This window comes from Odontesthes bonariensis, chromosome 16 (assembly GCF_027942865.1).
Source record: "Odontesthes bonariensis isolate fOdoBon6 chromosome 16, fOdoBon6.hap1, whole genome shotgun sequence".
Taxonomy (NCBI): Eukaryota; Metazoa; Chordata; class Actinopteri; order Atheriniformes; family Atherinopsidae; genus Odontesthes; species Odontesthes bonariensis.
The window spans coordinates 11,742,305-11,759,540 of NC_134521.1; the positions used below are offsets into that span (position 1 = coordinate 11,742,305).

Sequence of the window (17,236 nt, forward strand, 5' to 3'; positions counted from 1 at the left end):
AATTAATATAACACACATATTCATAAACACACATCAATTAGGTATACATGGGTTTTTCCCGGTGCATAAAAGTGTTGCTGAACATTGCTGAAAACGTTTTTTTTTTTTTTTTTTTTTTTTTTGTAATAAAAATCTACCAGAGAAATCATCTTTGGTAAAAGACTGAGAGCAACATCGCCTTCAGAAAACTTAAAAGACTGACATAAAAATACAGTTAATAGCATTAAAAAAAGAGTAAAAATTAAACACAATGAGCTAAGTTGCACAAAAGAACAATAGGTTAAATGTAACCTTTTTTAAAAAGATGTGTTAAGGTTAGTCTTCAAAGCAGACAGCGTGTCTAAGGGGGCCGTATCCAAGCAGGGAGTTGGTTTCAGCCTTAAATGTTATGATAAGTATTTGTCCATAATTACAGCATTGCTTTTTTTGTATCTTTTTATAGCTACATTTCTAGAGTTTTCCTTTGAATCATTCTGCACAGTGTGTTTAAACCGGGCCTCCTGCCATGGCTTGCTTAGTTGAATATACAATTCTTTGGTTCTACAGTACATCACTTCAGCGTTATCTGTATAACAGGATCTTAGCAGGGTGGTATGAAGAATGTGGATGCCTTGAAAATCATACATCATTTTGTGATCGGCGTCGCTCTAATTACTAGTTGTATTGAGGTCACATTTCTACGCAATGTCCAAGTTATGCAGATGATGTACACACAGGTGCAGAAAAAAAGAAGAAATCTCTGTTTGATTCTGATGCACAAAAAAATTCTATTATTTTTAGTCAATGCATTTGAGAAAGAGCATCAGAAGATGGGGTCTCACAGTATTGTTGTATCAAGACTAGTTTTGACGAGTAAAATTAAAATTTATTCTGGCACAAATAGCTGAAGTGCCCTCTCTCAGTCAAATGAACACCAGGAGACACATGCAGACAAAGCCTCACAATAACTTACAAAGATTGTCATAGTTTACAATATGAAGATAAATGCTGATCAAAGAGTGTGCAGTGTGGACAGTTTTGTAATGTAGTTTACTACAGAATGAAACACCCCCCAGTTCAAGATGTACCCTCTTCGTACTCAACGCATGAACATTAGGTGTTGATGCTGGTCTGTAGGAATGTGGTAATACGAGGATTTTTTTCTGAAGATGTTGGCTGAGGTTCAAAGAGGTAACAAACCAGAGGAGGCTCTGCTGGATTCCAGGCAACATTTAAATATGTGTTCCAAAAACTTGCATTCTTTTGTCATGCCAAGTTAAATATGTATTTTCATTGTTAGTTTGAGGCATATCTTCATTGGAATGATATATTTAAAGTATCAACTGATATGCATTTGCTTGTATCAAGCTAAGCTGATAATCATCCAGCTTCTGAGATCTGATCTCTAATACTTTTCATTAGGATGTAAAGTGACAGCAAAGATGGTTGGTATGCATGTGTCAGTTTGCCAGAACAAACACGTTTCGCTTGAGTGCTTTTAAGGAAAGATGATATTAAAAAGAAAATGAAAAGGCAGTAGATTACATTCCAAGTACTTCCAGATCAGGCTTATCTTGATTCCTCACATCCTCAGATGAACAGCATGCTTGTGATGAAATGTTTTCGTTTAGCCACAAATGAAACAACACAAAGAATCTGTCTTAATAACTGACCTCAGCTTATGAGATGCAGGGGTTACTGTGCTATAGAATCCAAAATGAAAGTAGAAATAATAGTACCACCAAGTATTAAAATGCAGTGTTAGATGAAACATGTGATATGAACATCTTAATGGAAAACATCTCTGGAATGTGACATTTCACATTTGAGCAAAGGTGACACCAAGAGAAATAATTCCACCTGCATTCTGTAATTGTTGAGAAAAAAAGCAGCCCGTGGAGCAGCATTCAGGTGCAGAGCTTGTCATTAACAGGGGGAGGACTCTGAAACGACACAGGGTGGAGGCTCAAGTTAAAGTATCTCTACCTGCTTGCCTGCGTGACACAAAGAACCAGAAGACGCTCGACACCGTCTGCTCTAACATCGCCGACACATACAGGTGAGTGCATGGTGAGATTTCGTGTTCACCGACTCGTATGCACATTAAGGGCTCATTACAAAGGGAAAATTGCCTTAATTTTCTATGCATGACTAATTTGACCCGATTCATTGGTGCTGGCACATCTTCAGATAGGTTAATTATAAGAGATTAGAACCAAAGTGCAGGTCAAAATGTTAACAGGAGCTCAGAGAGAAGGATGAGATGTGACACTGTAAATAAAGGAAATCTGAGAGAAAGAATGGAGGATGAAGACGAGGTGTGAAACATTTTTACACTGTTTACACCAAGATTTATTGAGTTTGAGTGAGTGTGTTTCCATGCAGACTGGAGTTTTACAAGTTATGATGCTGGTTCTTTAAATACCTCTGATTTCACTGATAGAAATATAAAGAGATTAATGTAAAACAAAACACATAGGCAGGGTGAGGCTAACACACAAGACTTGTAATCCATTCAATTTACTCATCAGAGAATTATTTATTCTATCTATTTATCACAGTGACAGGATGCAGAATATTTACTATCTAATTTCTTTAGGTTAAACATCAGAGGAAACATTTGCATCATGTCAAAAGGCAAGTTATACAATCTTTTTTTTTTATAAGAATTATCACAAATACTTAAGTATGATGACATTCTTACTATGTAGAACTGACATCAAATGTGTGTTGTAGATGTTGACAGAAACCTGGTTTTAAGAAACATCCGGGTGCGGCATGCCGTGAAAAACGATGGCAGTTGGATCCACAAATCAAAAGATGAAAGGTTGAGTTTCATTCACACCAGGAACTGAAGATGTCCTGCTTTCCTGCATATTTGTGCTGTACTTCTGCATAGTTAAGCATCAGCGTGTATCCTGAAACATAAACAAAAACAACTAGTACAGGTTTCTTGTGTGTCTAGATATATTCAACCTTTTCCTTTTTGAAAAACAAACATGCCACACAATCACAGCAGCTTCTCGTATGTTACAGAACGGTCCATGAAGTGGAAAGTAAACCTTCCCCAACGAGACAGAAGTCATATGTCCTGTTGACAGCCCGGAGATTTGAGTGAGTTATCTCAAAGACATTTCTGAGCATTATAAAAGGAATCTCTAATTTTGATTTATGTATCTTTTTTAATGAACCATCTGATACATGAAAACCAGACCCTTGGATATGAAGTATTTTGCTGAGATCCATTTTGATCTGAGAACAAATGTGGTGTCAGTTCTGAAAGTCAGACTGAGATTGTCCTTTAACTCTGATGCATCTGTGAATCCTAACTAAAAACATTCCAGGCTGCAGGCACAGATCACCATCTGCGAGATTAACATACATAAACATTAACTTGGCCCTCGGCAACCCTGCTGCACCCATAAAAGCCTGCAGTGTGCCGCTGTGTGACCTGTGTTTTAGCTGAGCATTAATGGGAATACTTACATTAAAAATTTCCATCAAGGCAGACTTGATTATTGCCCGTAATAACCGTTAAGGAAAGATTTTAATGAAATACTAAAATATAAATCTGTGTTTATGTCAATGTTTTACCGTTACCCTTGTTTTTATTCTTAAAAGATTAAATTAAACATGTTCTGATCTGAAATTATATTCAATAATTTCACAGAAGCACACAAATCCTTCTATGTTGTTAACAGATTATAAAGACATCCTGATAACTGTTTAGACAGTCATTTTATTTATCAGTAGATAGGTTTGCATTAACCGCCTGGTTGTTGGCTCGGATGCATACACGACACACAACCACCAGTGCAACCTCAGGGATTTCTTCAGGTTTATGGACAAATTGGACTTCAACTGGATTTCAAAAACATCTTTATTCTGGATTTTCTCCCTGAGATTTCCTTCCTTGTGGAGTCAGTACTTCTATGGCAACATACAGTGTTTGAATATATTTATCTCTACAGACAGTACTTCAAATTCAATGACAATGCTCAACTTTACTCAATAGGTGTGAAAAAACACCTCGTCAGCTACAACAAAAAAGTTCAGATCATCTTTGAATGACCTCTTAATAAGGTTTCCATTTCCTGGGATCCATAAAAAGAAAGGCTGAGCTATGCTGTGATTCAGTACCATGTGTTCTGTGGTGTGCGGCTGATCTGTGCACCCTTGGCTGCTGCAACACAAGTCTGCACCGTCGCATTTAGAAAAAAAAGAAAACTGGAAAAGCTAGTTCACCAGTTCAGTCCCTGCATCTGTAATTATGAGCACCGGTCTGGGACGACACATTCTGTCAGTGTCACTGCAGCCACGGCTGCGTTTCAGTTGTGACGGATTTCTTTCTGATGGTTGCAACATTAAACGGGCAGCGGTAGTGTTTCTTTAGTAGGCACTCGGTCAAAGTTATTCCAGAGGTGTGTCTCATAGAAAGTTCAAACTGAACAGCTGGGGACACTATTGGCAACACAGACTGAACTGCATCAGCAGCTGATGTCCGAACATTAACCATCCATCCGGCCAAAGAGCCAAAGAGTCACAGCCAGCCAGAGCAAATGCAGCTGAGTTCACAACCAACAGCTAGATGTTGTATCAGCCCAGCCTTTTAAATCAAATAACGAGATATAAATGTATCACATTAAGTCCTTTCCATAATATCTGCAGTCTGTAATGGATCCACTCACAAAATGCCGTTTTTATGATTACGATGTAACAGTCGTCCTAATCCACGTTACACGTGAGCTCTTCTAACCGTGACAAAATGTGCCCTTCATAAGAACAGATCCTCGGTTAAACTGTAACGCGACGCTTGGCTAATAAATCATCAGCTCCCTGTAGATGGCTACAGTGATGAAGAAATCTCTTTATTTGTCCTATAATCCTCCTCTGCCTCAAGTTCACACACTGATGCATTGCATTTCACTCAACATTTGCAGCTACTCCAAGATCTCATGGTAACATAGATGTAATTGCAACTTGTGACGTGTGTACGTTTGATCCTGATTTTAGAACCCTAACCCCCAAATCAAAAGGAATATGTAAGCCGCTGCTTACCCGTCAGTTTCCTTAGCGTTTCAGAGCAGTCTGTAACTCCATTAATGAGGCATCACAAAGTATTTGAGTCCCAAGAGTAAATCCTTCTCCATCGACATTAAACCAAAATAAATGCCGCCAGATCTTAACTTATGTTGCAGAATGCATTCATTTCAGCTTCTGTGCAGTTGGCAGAAGTTAAAACTCACCATTTTTAAATGTATTCTTCTTATTTTAGCATTTTACCTATTTAATTTAACTTAGCATTTGATGTATCATAATTGGAAGAGTTAAAGTTTTTGAGTGATTTTGTACAAAATGAGAGTCTATGCTCAGTCTTATACCTTTGCATACAAGCCTACCACACTGAGACTGAATAACATTGAAAGAAAAGGGAAAAAAAAAAAAAAAAAAAGGGTCACACTTTTTAATTTGCAGGAAAGCAGCAGTTTCTGAAGAGGTCCTTCGGGCTCTTATACTCCAATACAATTACAGCAAAAACAAAAAGTAGCAGCGATGAAAGCGCTGCATGCTGGTTCTCCTCGCGCTGGGAGCATCTGTAAAAACAAATAGCATTTGAACAACCTACAAGGACCACGTCCACCTGCCAGCTAATGCATACCATCTACACCTTTGAAAGGGGTAATAATGTATCAGCACAGAAGGGGGCAGTAAACACTTGGCCTGCTGGCTAAAGGAAAAGATAGAAAGAGGCAGAGAGGAAAAATAAGGAGAAATCACACACTGAAAAGGCAAGAGACAGAGGTTTACCGACACTTTAGTTTGGACGTTCCCAACAGCCCAAGGGCTTTAAAGGTAGGGTAGGAGATCCTGGATTTTGAGTCCAGCGAAGCTGCATTTTGAAAATACACAGGTAAAAAGTCCCAACCCTTTTCTTCACTTTCCCCCCGAAGGCACGCCTCTAGAGTAAATGAACGCGCACGAGCACGAAGGTGCACGAGCGCTGTTCTGACAGCAAGCATCGATCGTTGCCGTATTTAGTATATGATAACTATACGTTTAATAATGCTAGGTGCTATCCAAGCTGGCTCTAGTTGAGCTTCCTGCCAAGCTTCTGGACGCGCAATTCGTTCACGGAGCAGGGTACGCGCACAGGGGGAAGGAGGGGGAGGGAGGAGCAGATTGCAGTTTGATAGACGCATCAGAATCCAATCATCGTTAACGGTCCGTTCAGTATGATTGGATAGTGTTTTTCCTGGATTGTTCGTTCTAGAGGCCACTAAAACTTTTCATATTTGTGTCAAAACTTTTAATTAATTGGTTGCAATGGGGGTGTGAAGAGTATTTCAAGCAATATGTAAAAAAATGTTCCAGAAAAAGATCCCCTACCCCACCTTTAAAGCTGAAGCAACATCTACTTGTTACAATTTTTAAAGAGAACATTTTCCAAATACTTCAAAAATAAAACATTCTGTGGAGCTAAATTTAGGCCCACTGTTATTCTTTTCACTGGCATCTGAGCACGCTGAGGAATTAATATCCAGACATCCTTTTCTTCTGGTTGTCTGACAAGCTGAGCTCTCTGCTGGGAAAACGGATTCTAAATGGCAAAACTACTCAGATCGGATTTTGTTTAATTATGCAGCCAGTCAATGTTTCCTCAAAGGCTCTGACCCCATGAAAGTTTGATAGATAAGTGATGAACTAGGAGGAGGGTCCAGCAGCTGCGAGCTCTCCAACAGAGTTCACATCTTGTGCCGATATTAATGAGGGTCCAGCGGCAGTGCTGATGCCATGCGATGGCATTAAATGGCCGTCATTAATAACAAAGTGGTTCAGTGGGTAGATGCCACATTTCCTAAAGCCTTCCTTCACCATTCTGACACCATCTTCTTCCTTTCCTACCTGATATGCCTTTTTAAATACGCCCGAGAACTCCTTCTTGCTGACTGCAAAGTGGGTATCAGTTGCACAGCCGTCACCAATGAGCAATGCAAAACGCTGCTTTAGAACCAGAAAGGGACCCGCGTCGAGCGGCTGTAAGACGTGGGAGCAGTGAGGCGGAAGGCACAGAAGAACCACGTGCTCTCTGCGAGCCGATTCCACCACCTCCAGGTTCACGGGCGACTTGTGACCATCAAAGATCAGCAGCAGTGGACGCTCCTTTGGTGCATGAACCAGAAAATGTTTGAGGAACCATTTCTTAAAGAGGTCCGAGTTGATGCAACCCGAGTCTGACCACCCATAGAGGGCATTTGGCGGCCCTTGTGTCTTGTAACATACTCCCCCTGGATAGGCCTTTGAGTAGATAATAAAAGGAGGAATGTCCTCTCCAGCTGCACTAAAGCAAGCCAGGACAGAGACGTGGTCCCTCGAGCCTGGTGCTGGCTTGCAGCCCAGACTGGCAGATTTGGGGAGAATCACCCTCTTCCTGCCCAGCTGGAAGCCCGCCTCATTGCAGTTATAGATTTGGTGAGGCTTGTCTCTGAGCCCATGTTTGTCTATGAGGGTGCTCAACAGGCAGAAAAACTGATCCACTGCTTCCTTCCTCACACATACCGTCCTCCCGCGGACAACGTTGTCCGCTGGCTGAATAGTAATATTCTTTTCTTGCCGTTTTCTAAAATTGAGCCACCACGTCTGGCCCAGTTTGGAGAACGCCACCCTCCGGTGCTGGCGCTTGTAAATCGATGATGCAAAGGACACCACCTGCTGCTTGGTAAGTGGGAATCCATGCTTGGACATGTACAAAGAGAACTCCACCAGCAGCTCCTCATCAGCAGATGTTATGAGCTGCGCTGGCCCGCTGCGACTCCCTGGTGTCACTCGCCCACTTACTCGGTCACCAAGCGAAGACTTTGGGACGCCAAACTCCTTGGCAGCCTGTCTCACCGTGCACCTTCCTGACTTCACTTCAATCAGTGCACGTTCCATGGCCTCCTCCGTCCATTTCTTCTTTTTCTTCCGCCCAATCTTGTCAAGATGGTTTCTCGATGGCATTTTCTTTTCTAGGATGGCACAGAAAATCCAGAAATAACTAAATCACTCAATAGCATAGTTACTTAAGGTAACACCCACGCTTTAACATTGTCACAATTTAATCCCACTGTGTTATTGGTGTAATAATTTATCACTGTTAATGATCTAAAGAAAGAAATATAGACAGAGAGAAAAAGAAAACTCGCCTTTTTTAGATTTTACGGCTGGCATAATTCTTTCACACTTTCAAAGGGGCCTTAAAGGATTATTTTGCTGCCAATCTTGCCGTTACTTTGTATGTTCGGGGCTATTTTACATTCAGTAACACAGACGCAGCTGAACACTGTGCTAAAAGTCAACAACACTTGTTTTCAGAAACCCGGATCGTCCGTAAACTCACCAGGGTCGTGATAGATACGTCCGTTATGTATTTCTATGAATGATCCTCGCTTTCGATAATCAATACAGTTAAAGCAGTCCTCATGTGACGTTAGAAAACAATCCAACAGACTTACTGATCTACAACGACCCTCGTCCTAATTCGCTCAAAAGACGAGCCGTCTCGTGCCGGTTGTTGCGTGGAGCGGTAACTGTTTCCAAACTGTGCTTCCGTACAAACCGAGGACTTTTGAGACAGTGTTACATGTTAGATTAAGACCAAAATGGACAGGTTTACTCTACAACCGTCGCTGTAAATTTGTCAATAGACATTTGAATGTACACGGCACACTTCCCAGCCTAGCATGAAGCTGCTACCTGCTGAAGTCAGCCCTGCGGAACAAAACCGGAAGTTAAGTAAGGATGTTTTTCAAAGGATTAAAGCAACGGACCAATGTTAAAACTACAGACATATGACATCATCTATGTGATATTTAAAAATAAAATAAATTACTCTCTTTAATTATCAACACGAATAAACAAACGAGACAAATATGCACACATGTAGTTTCTGAGGACAACTTGTGACACGAGGGGTAACCCTTATTTATAGCTGGATCATATTAATACTTTAAAATCCACTGTACACTGTACAAATCAGGAAATGCATCGATAGTCAGACATTATGCTTGTACAAACATACTAAACCGTTGCTCAAATGTGTGTCCTTTTCATTTTACAGCCTCTACTCCTGTTTCACAGCAATGTGACTGGTGATATTTACATAGTTAATAAACGCCTGCTGACATTTAAGGCTTAATTTATCAGCTTTGTCTCATCAGTCTTTGAGCTCATGATTCTTGTCCTCCTATGCTGGTCAGGCATTCTTAGCACATTCCTCCCATGCATAAAAGAATAATAATCATCCTAAACTGGAGCGTTTGGTTTTGATTGAAGTTTTAATCCAAAGCACTTTCAAGCTGATTGAATTTTTTACTAATATGAAGAAACGATTAGCAAGCTATAACGTTAGAAATCTCAATGTTCTCCTTCAATTGTGCTTATTAGTCCTACTCTTTTAGATCAATAGGTTATTTACCAAGTGCTCCTCTTGAAAAGATAGAGTCAAATCCATCTGAGGGGTTGTATGTGTTGAATGTGAATTCAGATTGAGCTGTGCAAGATGTGAGTCATTCTTCGCTGCTTCTCTGCAAGATTGCTTGTCTCCGTCTTTATATTGTTTATCTCAGTTAAGTCTCAGTACAACCAACTATTGAAAGCTTGTATCAGAAGTAAATATCATGCAGTTTATCTGATTTGTGCTTTATTGTAGTAATTCAGCTAATGAGGCAAATGGTGACGATAATCCCGCCCAAAAAGATGGTCAGCCAGAGAGATCAACAGCAGAGACTAAGGACGATACAAAGTTTGTATATGAGAACATCTCTCTTTTGACTGTATTGCAAGTATGAAATTTAAAGATGCAGATGTGAATAAATGACACCGTTTGTGACAGGCCTCAAGAACCCACAGAACCACTCATTCAAGATTGTGAGACACAACCAAAACAATCATTCACCGGCACTAATCCAGAAAACAAGGAGGGAGATGGCGAAGCAGCAGCAGCAGCAGCAGCAGCAGCTGTCAAGTCTGATGTGGATCACAGTGAGAGGGCTGCTGATGTCTCTGCAGATGTTCTCGATGAACACGTCCAACTAGTTTCCTCAGCAAAGAAAGATCCAGACGCGGTGTCTCATGTGGAGCCAGCTGAGCAACCACTGACCGACGCAACTGCTGATGACAAGGAAGAACATGCTGATACACCAACTGAGCCATCAAATGTAGATCACGAGGTTGAGGTCTCCACTTATACTAACGTGGAAAATAGTCTGCCATCCACAGCAGAGAGTAAAGGCACTGTGGAAGTCCCCGCTGCAGCCGAAGTTGAACCGAAACCTCAAGAACCAGCATGTGCAACACGTTTGGAGGATGCAGGCGCAGACATTCTTACAGATGAGAGTTTAGAGGAATTCCCTCCTCAACAGGCAAAAGAAGAAATTGTGGCCTCGGCAGAGCCAGTTTTAGAGAGCAGAACTGAGGAGGTAGCTGAGTGTGAAGCCCAGTCTACTGATAACGCAGCTGTTGAGCAAAGTGTAGAGCCATCAGCTGAGGTCGAGTCAGGTCACACGGTGGAGCTGAACATCGAAGATGCTGTGAAACCTGTGCTTGCTTCAAATGCTGAAGCTGTTCAGGATAATTTCAATTACGAAGCCATTAATCTGACAGATGCATTAGATGTGGAGGTGCCCGCAGCTGAAGCTGTTCCTAAACCTGTTGAAGATGCAGCTCAATCCCTCCCAGAGGAGCCTAAGCTGAACCAACAGTGTGAAGAAAACACGTGAGTAAGCTTTTACAAAAAGTAACAATTTGATATTCAACGTTGTTCATATAGTAACATGTCTTCATCTGAATAATAAAATGCATCATATTGTTAGCTAATTGTCTTTTTTTGTAGTCCTGAAGTGATTCAGAAGCCTGCAGCAGAGCAAAATATTACAGAAATTCTTTATAAATCTGGGTAAGTTTCTCATATCGATCATAATCATGCCATATAAGAAAAACACACTGTTACAGCACATACTGAAAATCTATGCACCAAAGACTCATATTCTTTCAAATCTCCAACTTAGGGATGACAGTGGAGCCTGTTGCTTCTGTCACCAAATCATTGATGGCAATGTCAGGATCACGCTCAGCGAACCTCCGGTGAACTGCCATCAGGAGTGCCTTAAGGTTTGTTAAGTCTTCTTCTTTAGAAAAGCTGTGATTTTATATGCTGAATGTTGATTGTCACTGCATTATTCTTATGCCATGTATGCTTTTGCAGTGTGGCGTTTGTGCTAAGGTCCTGGGAGATTTGCTGACCTCTATCTACCTCCATGACAATGTGATCCGGTGTGACAGCTGCTTTTTAAAAACTCTCAATGTTTGATGCTTAGATCATCCTTAGATCATGCAAACTACCTGTTGCAAATATGTTGTCAGAAAACTCTGCCATTTCCCATTTGGACTGAATACTTCACCATTATAACTCTGACTCTCTATTCTGTATTCTGTGTCTATGTTTCCTGCACTGAAACAGATTTAATATAGTGCTGTCATGTTTAAGAATTGTGTAATTAAAAGACTTTACAGCAGCTATTAAAGAAGCTTGAATTCATAATCAGCTTAAATGAATTTAATACAACATACTGTATATGGTTCAAATAAAAATCACAATTAAATACCTCAGAATTAAATGGTTTAATAAGCCTCAATTACAAATGAGCACACAGGAGACTTGTGAGTTGGAGCCCAGTTATGAAAGCATCAAACCCTCTGTAACTTATTTTAAGTGATAACCAAATCAGCCATTTTGCACTGTGACATTTAAACAAGGCAAAAATGGATTGTGAATGAATGCATAGTAAATTTATTAAATGAATAGCTCAAAGGGAAACTCTGGTACATTCCACACTGTTGATATGCAAGATAGTGATAATGAGGCAGTAGCTAAATCATATTCAGAACCAGCATGTGCATCATTAAACACTGAATATTGTACAGTTATGACTTTGTAAACATAACTGTCATTGCTCTTAATTATTCAAGAAATGTCATACATCCAAATGAGCACCAGCCAAGCCCCACAGAAAGGATGAAGTAAGAGATACAATCCACAAAAGGAAAATGAACAACAAAGCTAAGAGAATCATCTGAGAGGATGGCGTGTGGAGCAGACCAAAGCTCAATATATGGTGTGAATTATCTTCATCTCTCTGTCTGTTGTTCATGCATAACAGTGATGAGAAACAATTGTCTGTTATTCAACACACAAAAGAATAGCAGATGATCCGGTTTCAAAAGTTGCCGTTTCATGAAGGAAGAATTTTAATCGTTGACTGTCCATCTCGTAGCCAGACGATGGAGGGGAATAGGACAGATGTGTTGCTCTTAGCGAACTCCTTTTCTGCCCAGGAACCGCAACACTGCATAGTTGTAGGTGGTGGCAACGAGAAACAGAAACTGCAAAGGCACATATGAATGTAGAAGGGTTGAATAGAAAGTAAATCGTATGACAACTGTAATTCAACTGTATTATTCATTAATAATATACACAGCACGGGAAAAAAGACAGTAAATACTCATCTTACTCCATGATAAGTTAAACAAACGTATTTAGTCATGCAAGTAGTTTTGGTTTAGAATAATCTGCATGTTGCAAATTGAATCTAGTAGATATCTGCTCAAGAAAAACGAGGTGATTGGAGATTTGTTTGTGACACCCACAGCACTGAAACCCTTTGACAGTGTCCGTGTTACTCCAAATAAACCACATTCTGTACTTGAACAGCAATAGTTCCAATGAAAACAGCGTTCACTGACATGTTTGCTTATTCTAGACTAAAACTGACACTGTTCAGGTTGAAAAATGTCTTAACAACCACAAACTAAACTTCAATCCTTCCATTATATAGAGGGGGTAAATAAAACCAAAAGCATCTGCATGGTCGAATACCACAGCATAGTCATTTTTTTCAAATTTTGACAAATGGATATTTATCTTTGCATAATTTGATCTATTAACACAAAAAGATAAATGACAGTTGAGAATGCAAACAGCCAAAACAATTACTCACCAGTGCCAAGAGAGTTATCCCTGCACCAGCAAAGGCAGCTATGTACAAATCGTAGGTGACATAGAACTGTGAGACATAACAAACACAGGTTAGTTTTATATATACTTTGAATAAGTAAATCGATTTATTGTATTTTGGCATCATTCTCCTCTGTAGAAGTGATGACTTACACACACATTCAGTACAAACATTGATGATATAGATTTGAATGATTTTAATGTGGCGGTGCACACAGTGCGTTAAAAGAAATCCTGGATTCATCAACTCACTTCGCTGACTTTACAAATAGATGCTAAGGTCATTCCACAGGCCTTGCCCGGCATTGCATTCCAAGGAAGCAGACCTGAAATGAAGAAATCACCTAAGTTTGGGACTTCTCATCAATGCTAATTAATGACGAGTTATGATGCATGTAAGTTCCTCCTTTCATGCAGCTTATCAGGGAAACAGCAGTAAAGAAATTCAGATGAAGTTGGAGATATTTCTTTAATTTCAGAGCTAATTCATCCATCAGTCTTGCAGTCACTCCCCGCTGATTAATTAATTGCTCTCAAGGATGTATTAACATTCTCATCAGGGGGACATGTGGTCGATCATTCTAAGAACATCTCACCATACTGCCTGGCGTCCATGCAAATCCAGCCGTGCTGATTAATGCTGGGGGTAGTTTCGGCCAGGATGTTGATGGTGTGGCAGGTCTGCTCCATGTTGAACAGGAAGAAGACTGGAATAGCACTGAAGGCAAACACTCCCAGCCAGATGAAGGCCAAGATGTATGTCACTATGATGAACTGTTAAAAAAGAAAGGTTACAGAACTGTAGCCTAAGTGCTCAGGTGTCAGTGTGATAAATGTGATCTCATTAAATCAGCTATAAACTATCATTTAAGATTCTGGGGGAAAATTACAGAAACAAAGAACATTTAATTGAGCTAAGTGGCTAAACAAAACCCAGCATTCAGCATCTCAACAATGACCTGACATCATCTCACCCCTCCCTCATTATCTCCTCCCTCCCCGCCTCCCCCAAACATGTTCTCACCGTCAGGCTGAGGCAGCGGCCACACTGGGTACTCCTGAACTCGCCAAAGGTCTGCTTGACTGCACTGGTAGTGTAGAAACCCTCGGCCAAAAGTAGGATACCATAGAGGAAGAAGAATGATGCCAGACCATAGATCACGTACTGGAAGTATCTGATACTGGAACAGTCAGAGTCAAGTCAGAGAAGACAGTCAAACAGTGAAACAAACCAATTCCTGAGAGGTAAAAAGGATGAAAAAAAAATCATCAATGAATTTATAGAAGCGACACTCACAAAGAGGCCATGACTGCATAGTCCTGAATGTTGCGGGCAAAGTAAGTCTCGACGAGGACTTCAGTCTGGGACAGCGCTTCGTGCCCACAGCCACAAAATAATGCCATGCCAGCATAGCATAGCAAGGTGGCCACCAGGGATGGGTAGGGCACTGCCCCAATGCACCGGATACAGCAATCATAGCAACCTGAGGGGGCATAATATATCAGCACACAGGCGGCACACACCGCACATATAACCACACAGCACATCTATGCCACGGTGGGAGACTCTTTCACACTGTGGGGGAGCTATGAAAAAGGCCTCGGTCTGTCTGCAAATCCATGAGCACACACCAAAACCCCACTGGCAGGCAAGAAAGCAACAGAAGAAAAAATTAGCAGTGAAAAACAAGAGTTCAAGCAGCGATTCCGAGTAAAGCGTCCACACAAAAGCAGAAACCTCTGATTTCACAACAATCTCAAGCACTTCTTCCAGTGTAAGCGGCAGTGTTGAAGCAGGTAGCAAATATCCGAAGTGTTAATAAATGCATTGCCAAAATGGGATAGAGGAAAGCACCTAAGGCTTTGCAAAGCCAAGGCTGCCTGACCGGAAACATTTAAGGCCTCTGATGCTGTATTCCACAACGAAAAAGATCCCAGTGCCAAGCAGTGATGTACAGTGCTGCCTACAAGGTATTGCTACTGTACAATGAGTCTCTCTGCGCTGACTTCATCCGTATGTGAAAGCTCTTCTGCTTGTGCCAACACCTCACAGCTTAGCTATTACTACATCTGGTCCAGCCCTCTATCCCCAGTGGTCACAGGCGTCACCAGGCCACTTAGGGATGGTGGTGAAAAACTGGCTTCAGGGGCCTGAAGAAAGAGCTTCTCTTTGTGGCTGCAGATACAATATCAGTTGTGTTTGCTGTCATCAGGGAGGAACAAAGGGCAGTGATGTCAAATAAACAAAGACCATCACAACTGACACACACTACAGACACAGTGTAGTATGTGGTGGCTGAGGGGGTCTGAGGGGGTCTGATGGGGTCATCCCAACACCACTGGCAATGTCACTACTCAGACCACCCTCCTTCCACAGCTGGCTGAGACTGGTACCATGGCACTGAGTGTCAATGCTGGCAGAGGCAGGGTTCAAGTGTTTAAACAGTGGGCGGAAGCAAATTGAATGGAGGGGGTGCAATTACAATATGTTCACAACAACAGCAACCACAATTAAAATAGTTTTTTGCTAATTCTGAAATCCTTAGATCACGCAAACTACTTTTCCCTCAATTTCAAACAGTGTCTGTCATGTTGCAGTTAGGGTGAAGAGAGGCTCTAAGTTGAACAAACGGCTTCCAAAGCTTAAATCGTAACAACAGGAAGTTAAAGGAAAATAATAATGTTTGCAGACACCCACACTTCAGCTGTAACCTGCTGCAGCAGTGGTTGTAGTGATGGAGGGACAAATGCCAAGACAACCTCCGTTTGAATTCGCTGCAAAAAGTTATGAGTACAATTACAGTAGCTGGAAGGCAAGTTATAGATACTCCAAAGCTGCTGAAAAACCTGCGGAAGCACACAAGTTGATTCTACGTCAGGATAAAGGGGGTTAGCAGGAGTTGTTTGGGTTCACAGTCTTCATGGAAATGAGCTAATTCTACCCATGAGACATGTGGCAGTATCTGACCTCTTTCACATGAGTGACCTGGCATGGCCTTGGCATGATGAGAGTTTTTGCCCATCTCCCTCAGCCACTCTGGTTCCAATTTGGAAAATTGTCAAAAGAGGTTATGGGCCGCAACAAGGACTTCTTTCCATACCAAAAAGCAATTCTAGCTGAGCCCATCGGATGCTTTCTTTCCAGTCCTCTGAAAACATCTTTGCATACTAAATAATCTTATGTTAGGAGCTAGGTGAATCAGGCATAAATCAACAGGTCATTTAGATTTTGAATTGCCTTAAAAATAAATCAAAACACAGGGCTAATTTGCACCAAACATTGACTGAGGGTATTATCATGTCTAAGCATAGAGAGGGTTTATCAAAAGGCAACATTAGTAAGTTATTGAAAGCCACAGTTTTTCAAATCACATTAATAAGAATCGATAACAGCTATTAAATATTCTGTGCACTCACCCATGTCCAGAAATAAGTGTGGGGATATTGAAGTTTAGCTGGGTAGCTTTGTGACTGTGATATGAGGATATGAGAAGTTATTCCCCGCCACCCCTATATGAATCTGACTCGCGCTTTTGTCTCATCAACAATAGATAGACCACATCTCCCCGAGTCACATCTTAAAGTCACAAAGTCCCATTTCAGCTGCCAGTCATTATTTATGGAGCCACTGGTTCTGAATTGGGGACAAGGAGAGGGCCTAAATCCAGAAGTAAACTTCCCTCTTTTATTTTTGATAAATTTTAGCTTTTCTCACAAACACCTCCTTTCTTTCTTTGATTACACTAAAATATAGGTGTAATATGACAGAATGGCAGTATTTGCATGCACGCTTCACTGAGAATTTAAACCAAGTTTAAACAGGTTTATGAATATTTTAGCCAAACTAAATAAAGTAACAAACATTAACTTATATGGTTAATATAAGTAGTACTTTTGTATAATATTTAATATGCTAAGTTTAAAATGACTTAACAATGGTTTGATGTATGCATGCTGTAACCTCAGACTCGTTCAGTTTTTGTTCACAGTGATTTGGAGGGTGCATTTAATTCCGTTTTGTTTATTGTCAGCCGGCATGTGTTGTCTGCCTGCGTGGTGCACATGCTAAATGTCAGCAGCATACAGCCAGACGATGCTCTCCAAAGCAGCATGTTCAGAAACACAGGGATAAGAAGTATGCACAGACAAAAGAGCGTAATAAATCGAAACGCCAGTGACTGACATTGATGAAGTTGACTAACAACG

The 17,236-nt window shown here is 40.9% G+C and overlaps 3 protein-coding genes across 6 annotated transcripts; 1 reads left to right on the forward strand and 2 right to left on the reverse strand.

Moving 5' to 3' along the window:
• Positions 1 to 250: 250 nt before the first annotated feature.
• LOC142402299 (uncharacterized) lies at positions 251 to 8,736 on the reverse strand. 3 transcript variants are annotated; one of them, XR_012773335.1, is made up of 3 exons: positions 8,472 to 8,736; positions 2,684 to 7,985; positions 251 to 1,922 (listed from the first exon to the last, which is right to left on the reverse strand). XR_012773335.1 is itself a non-coding variant. In XM_075487894.1 (2 exons), exon 2 carries the CDS (start codon positions 7,975 to 7,977, stop codon positions 6,682 to 6,684), a length of 1,296 nt encoding a protein of 431 aa, XP_075344009.1. In that variant the 5' UTR covers positions 7,978 to 7,985; positions 8,357 to 8,736; the 3' UTR covers positions 2,001 to 6,681. The 3 variants fall into 3 exon arrangements, 2 of the variants coding, with proteins under 2 accessions (XP_075344009.1, XP_075344008.1); XM_075487894.1 differs by lacking the exon at positions 251 to 1,922 and having other exon boundaries at positions 2,001 to 7,985; positions 8,357 to 8,736; XM_075487893.1 differs by lacking the exon at positions 251 to 1,922 and having other exon boundaries at positions 2,002 to 7,985.
• LOC142402297 (uncharacterized) lies at positions 1,982 to 11,644 on the forward strand. The gene is made up of 9 exons (XM_075487892.1): positions 1,982 to 2,038; positions 2,579 to 2,616; positions 2,716 to 2,806; positions 3,016 to 3,093; positions 9,668 to 9,760; positions 9,851 to 10,732; positions 10,850 to 10,912; positions 11,025 to 11,127; positions 11,222 to 11,644. The coding sequence occupies exons 2-9, from the start codon at positions 2,607 to 2,609 to the stop codon at positions 11,324 to 11,326; spliced, it is 1,425 nt and encodes a 474-aa protein (XP_075344007.1). The 5' UTR covers positions 1,982 to 2,038; positions 2,579 to 2,606; the 3' UTR covers positions 11,327 to 11,644.
• Positions 11,619 to 16,556, reverse strand: plp1b (proteolipid protein 1b). 2 transcript variants are annotated; one of them, XM_075487896.1, is made up of 7 exons: positions 16,448 to 16,556; positions 14,328 to 14,514; positions 14,055 to 14,211; positions 13,627 to 13,804; positions 13,283 to 13,356; positions 13,014 to 13,079; positions 11,619 to 12,399 (listed from the first exon to the last, which is right to left on the reverse strand). In XM_075487896.1, the coding sequence occupies exons 1-7, from the start codon at positions 16,449 to 16,451 to the stop codon at positions 12,328 to 12,330; spliced, it is 738 nt and encodes a 245-aa protein (XP_075344011.1). In that variant the 5' UTR covers positions 16,452 to 16,556; the 3' UTR covers positions 11,619 to 12,327. The 2 variants fall into 2 exon arrangements, with proteins under 2 accessions (XP_075344011.1, XP_075344010.1); XM_075487895.1 differs by lacking the exon at positions 16,448 to 16,556 and adding an exon at positions 14,886 to 15,355.
• Between the last annotated feature and the right edge of the window lie 680 nt (positions 16,557 to 17,236).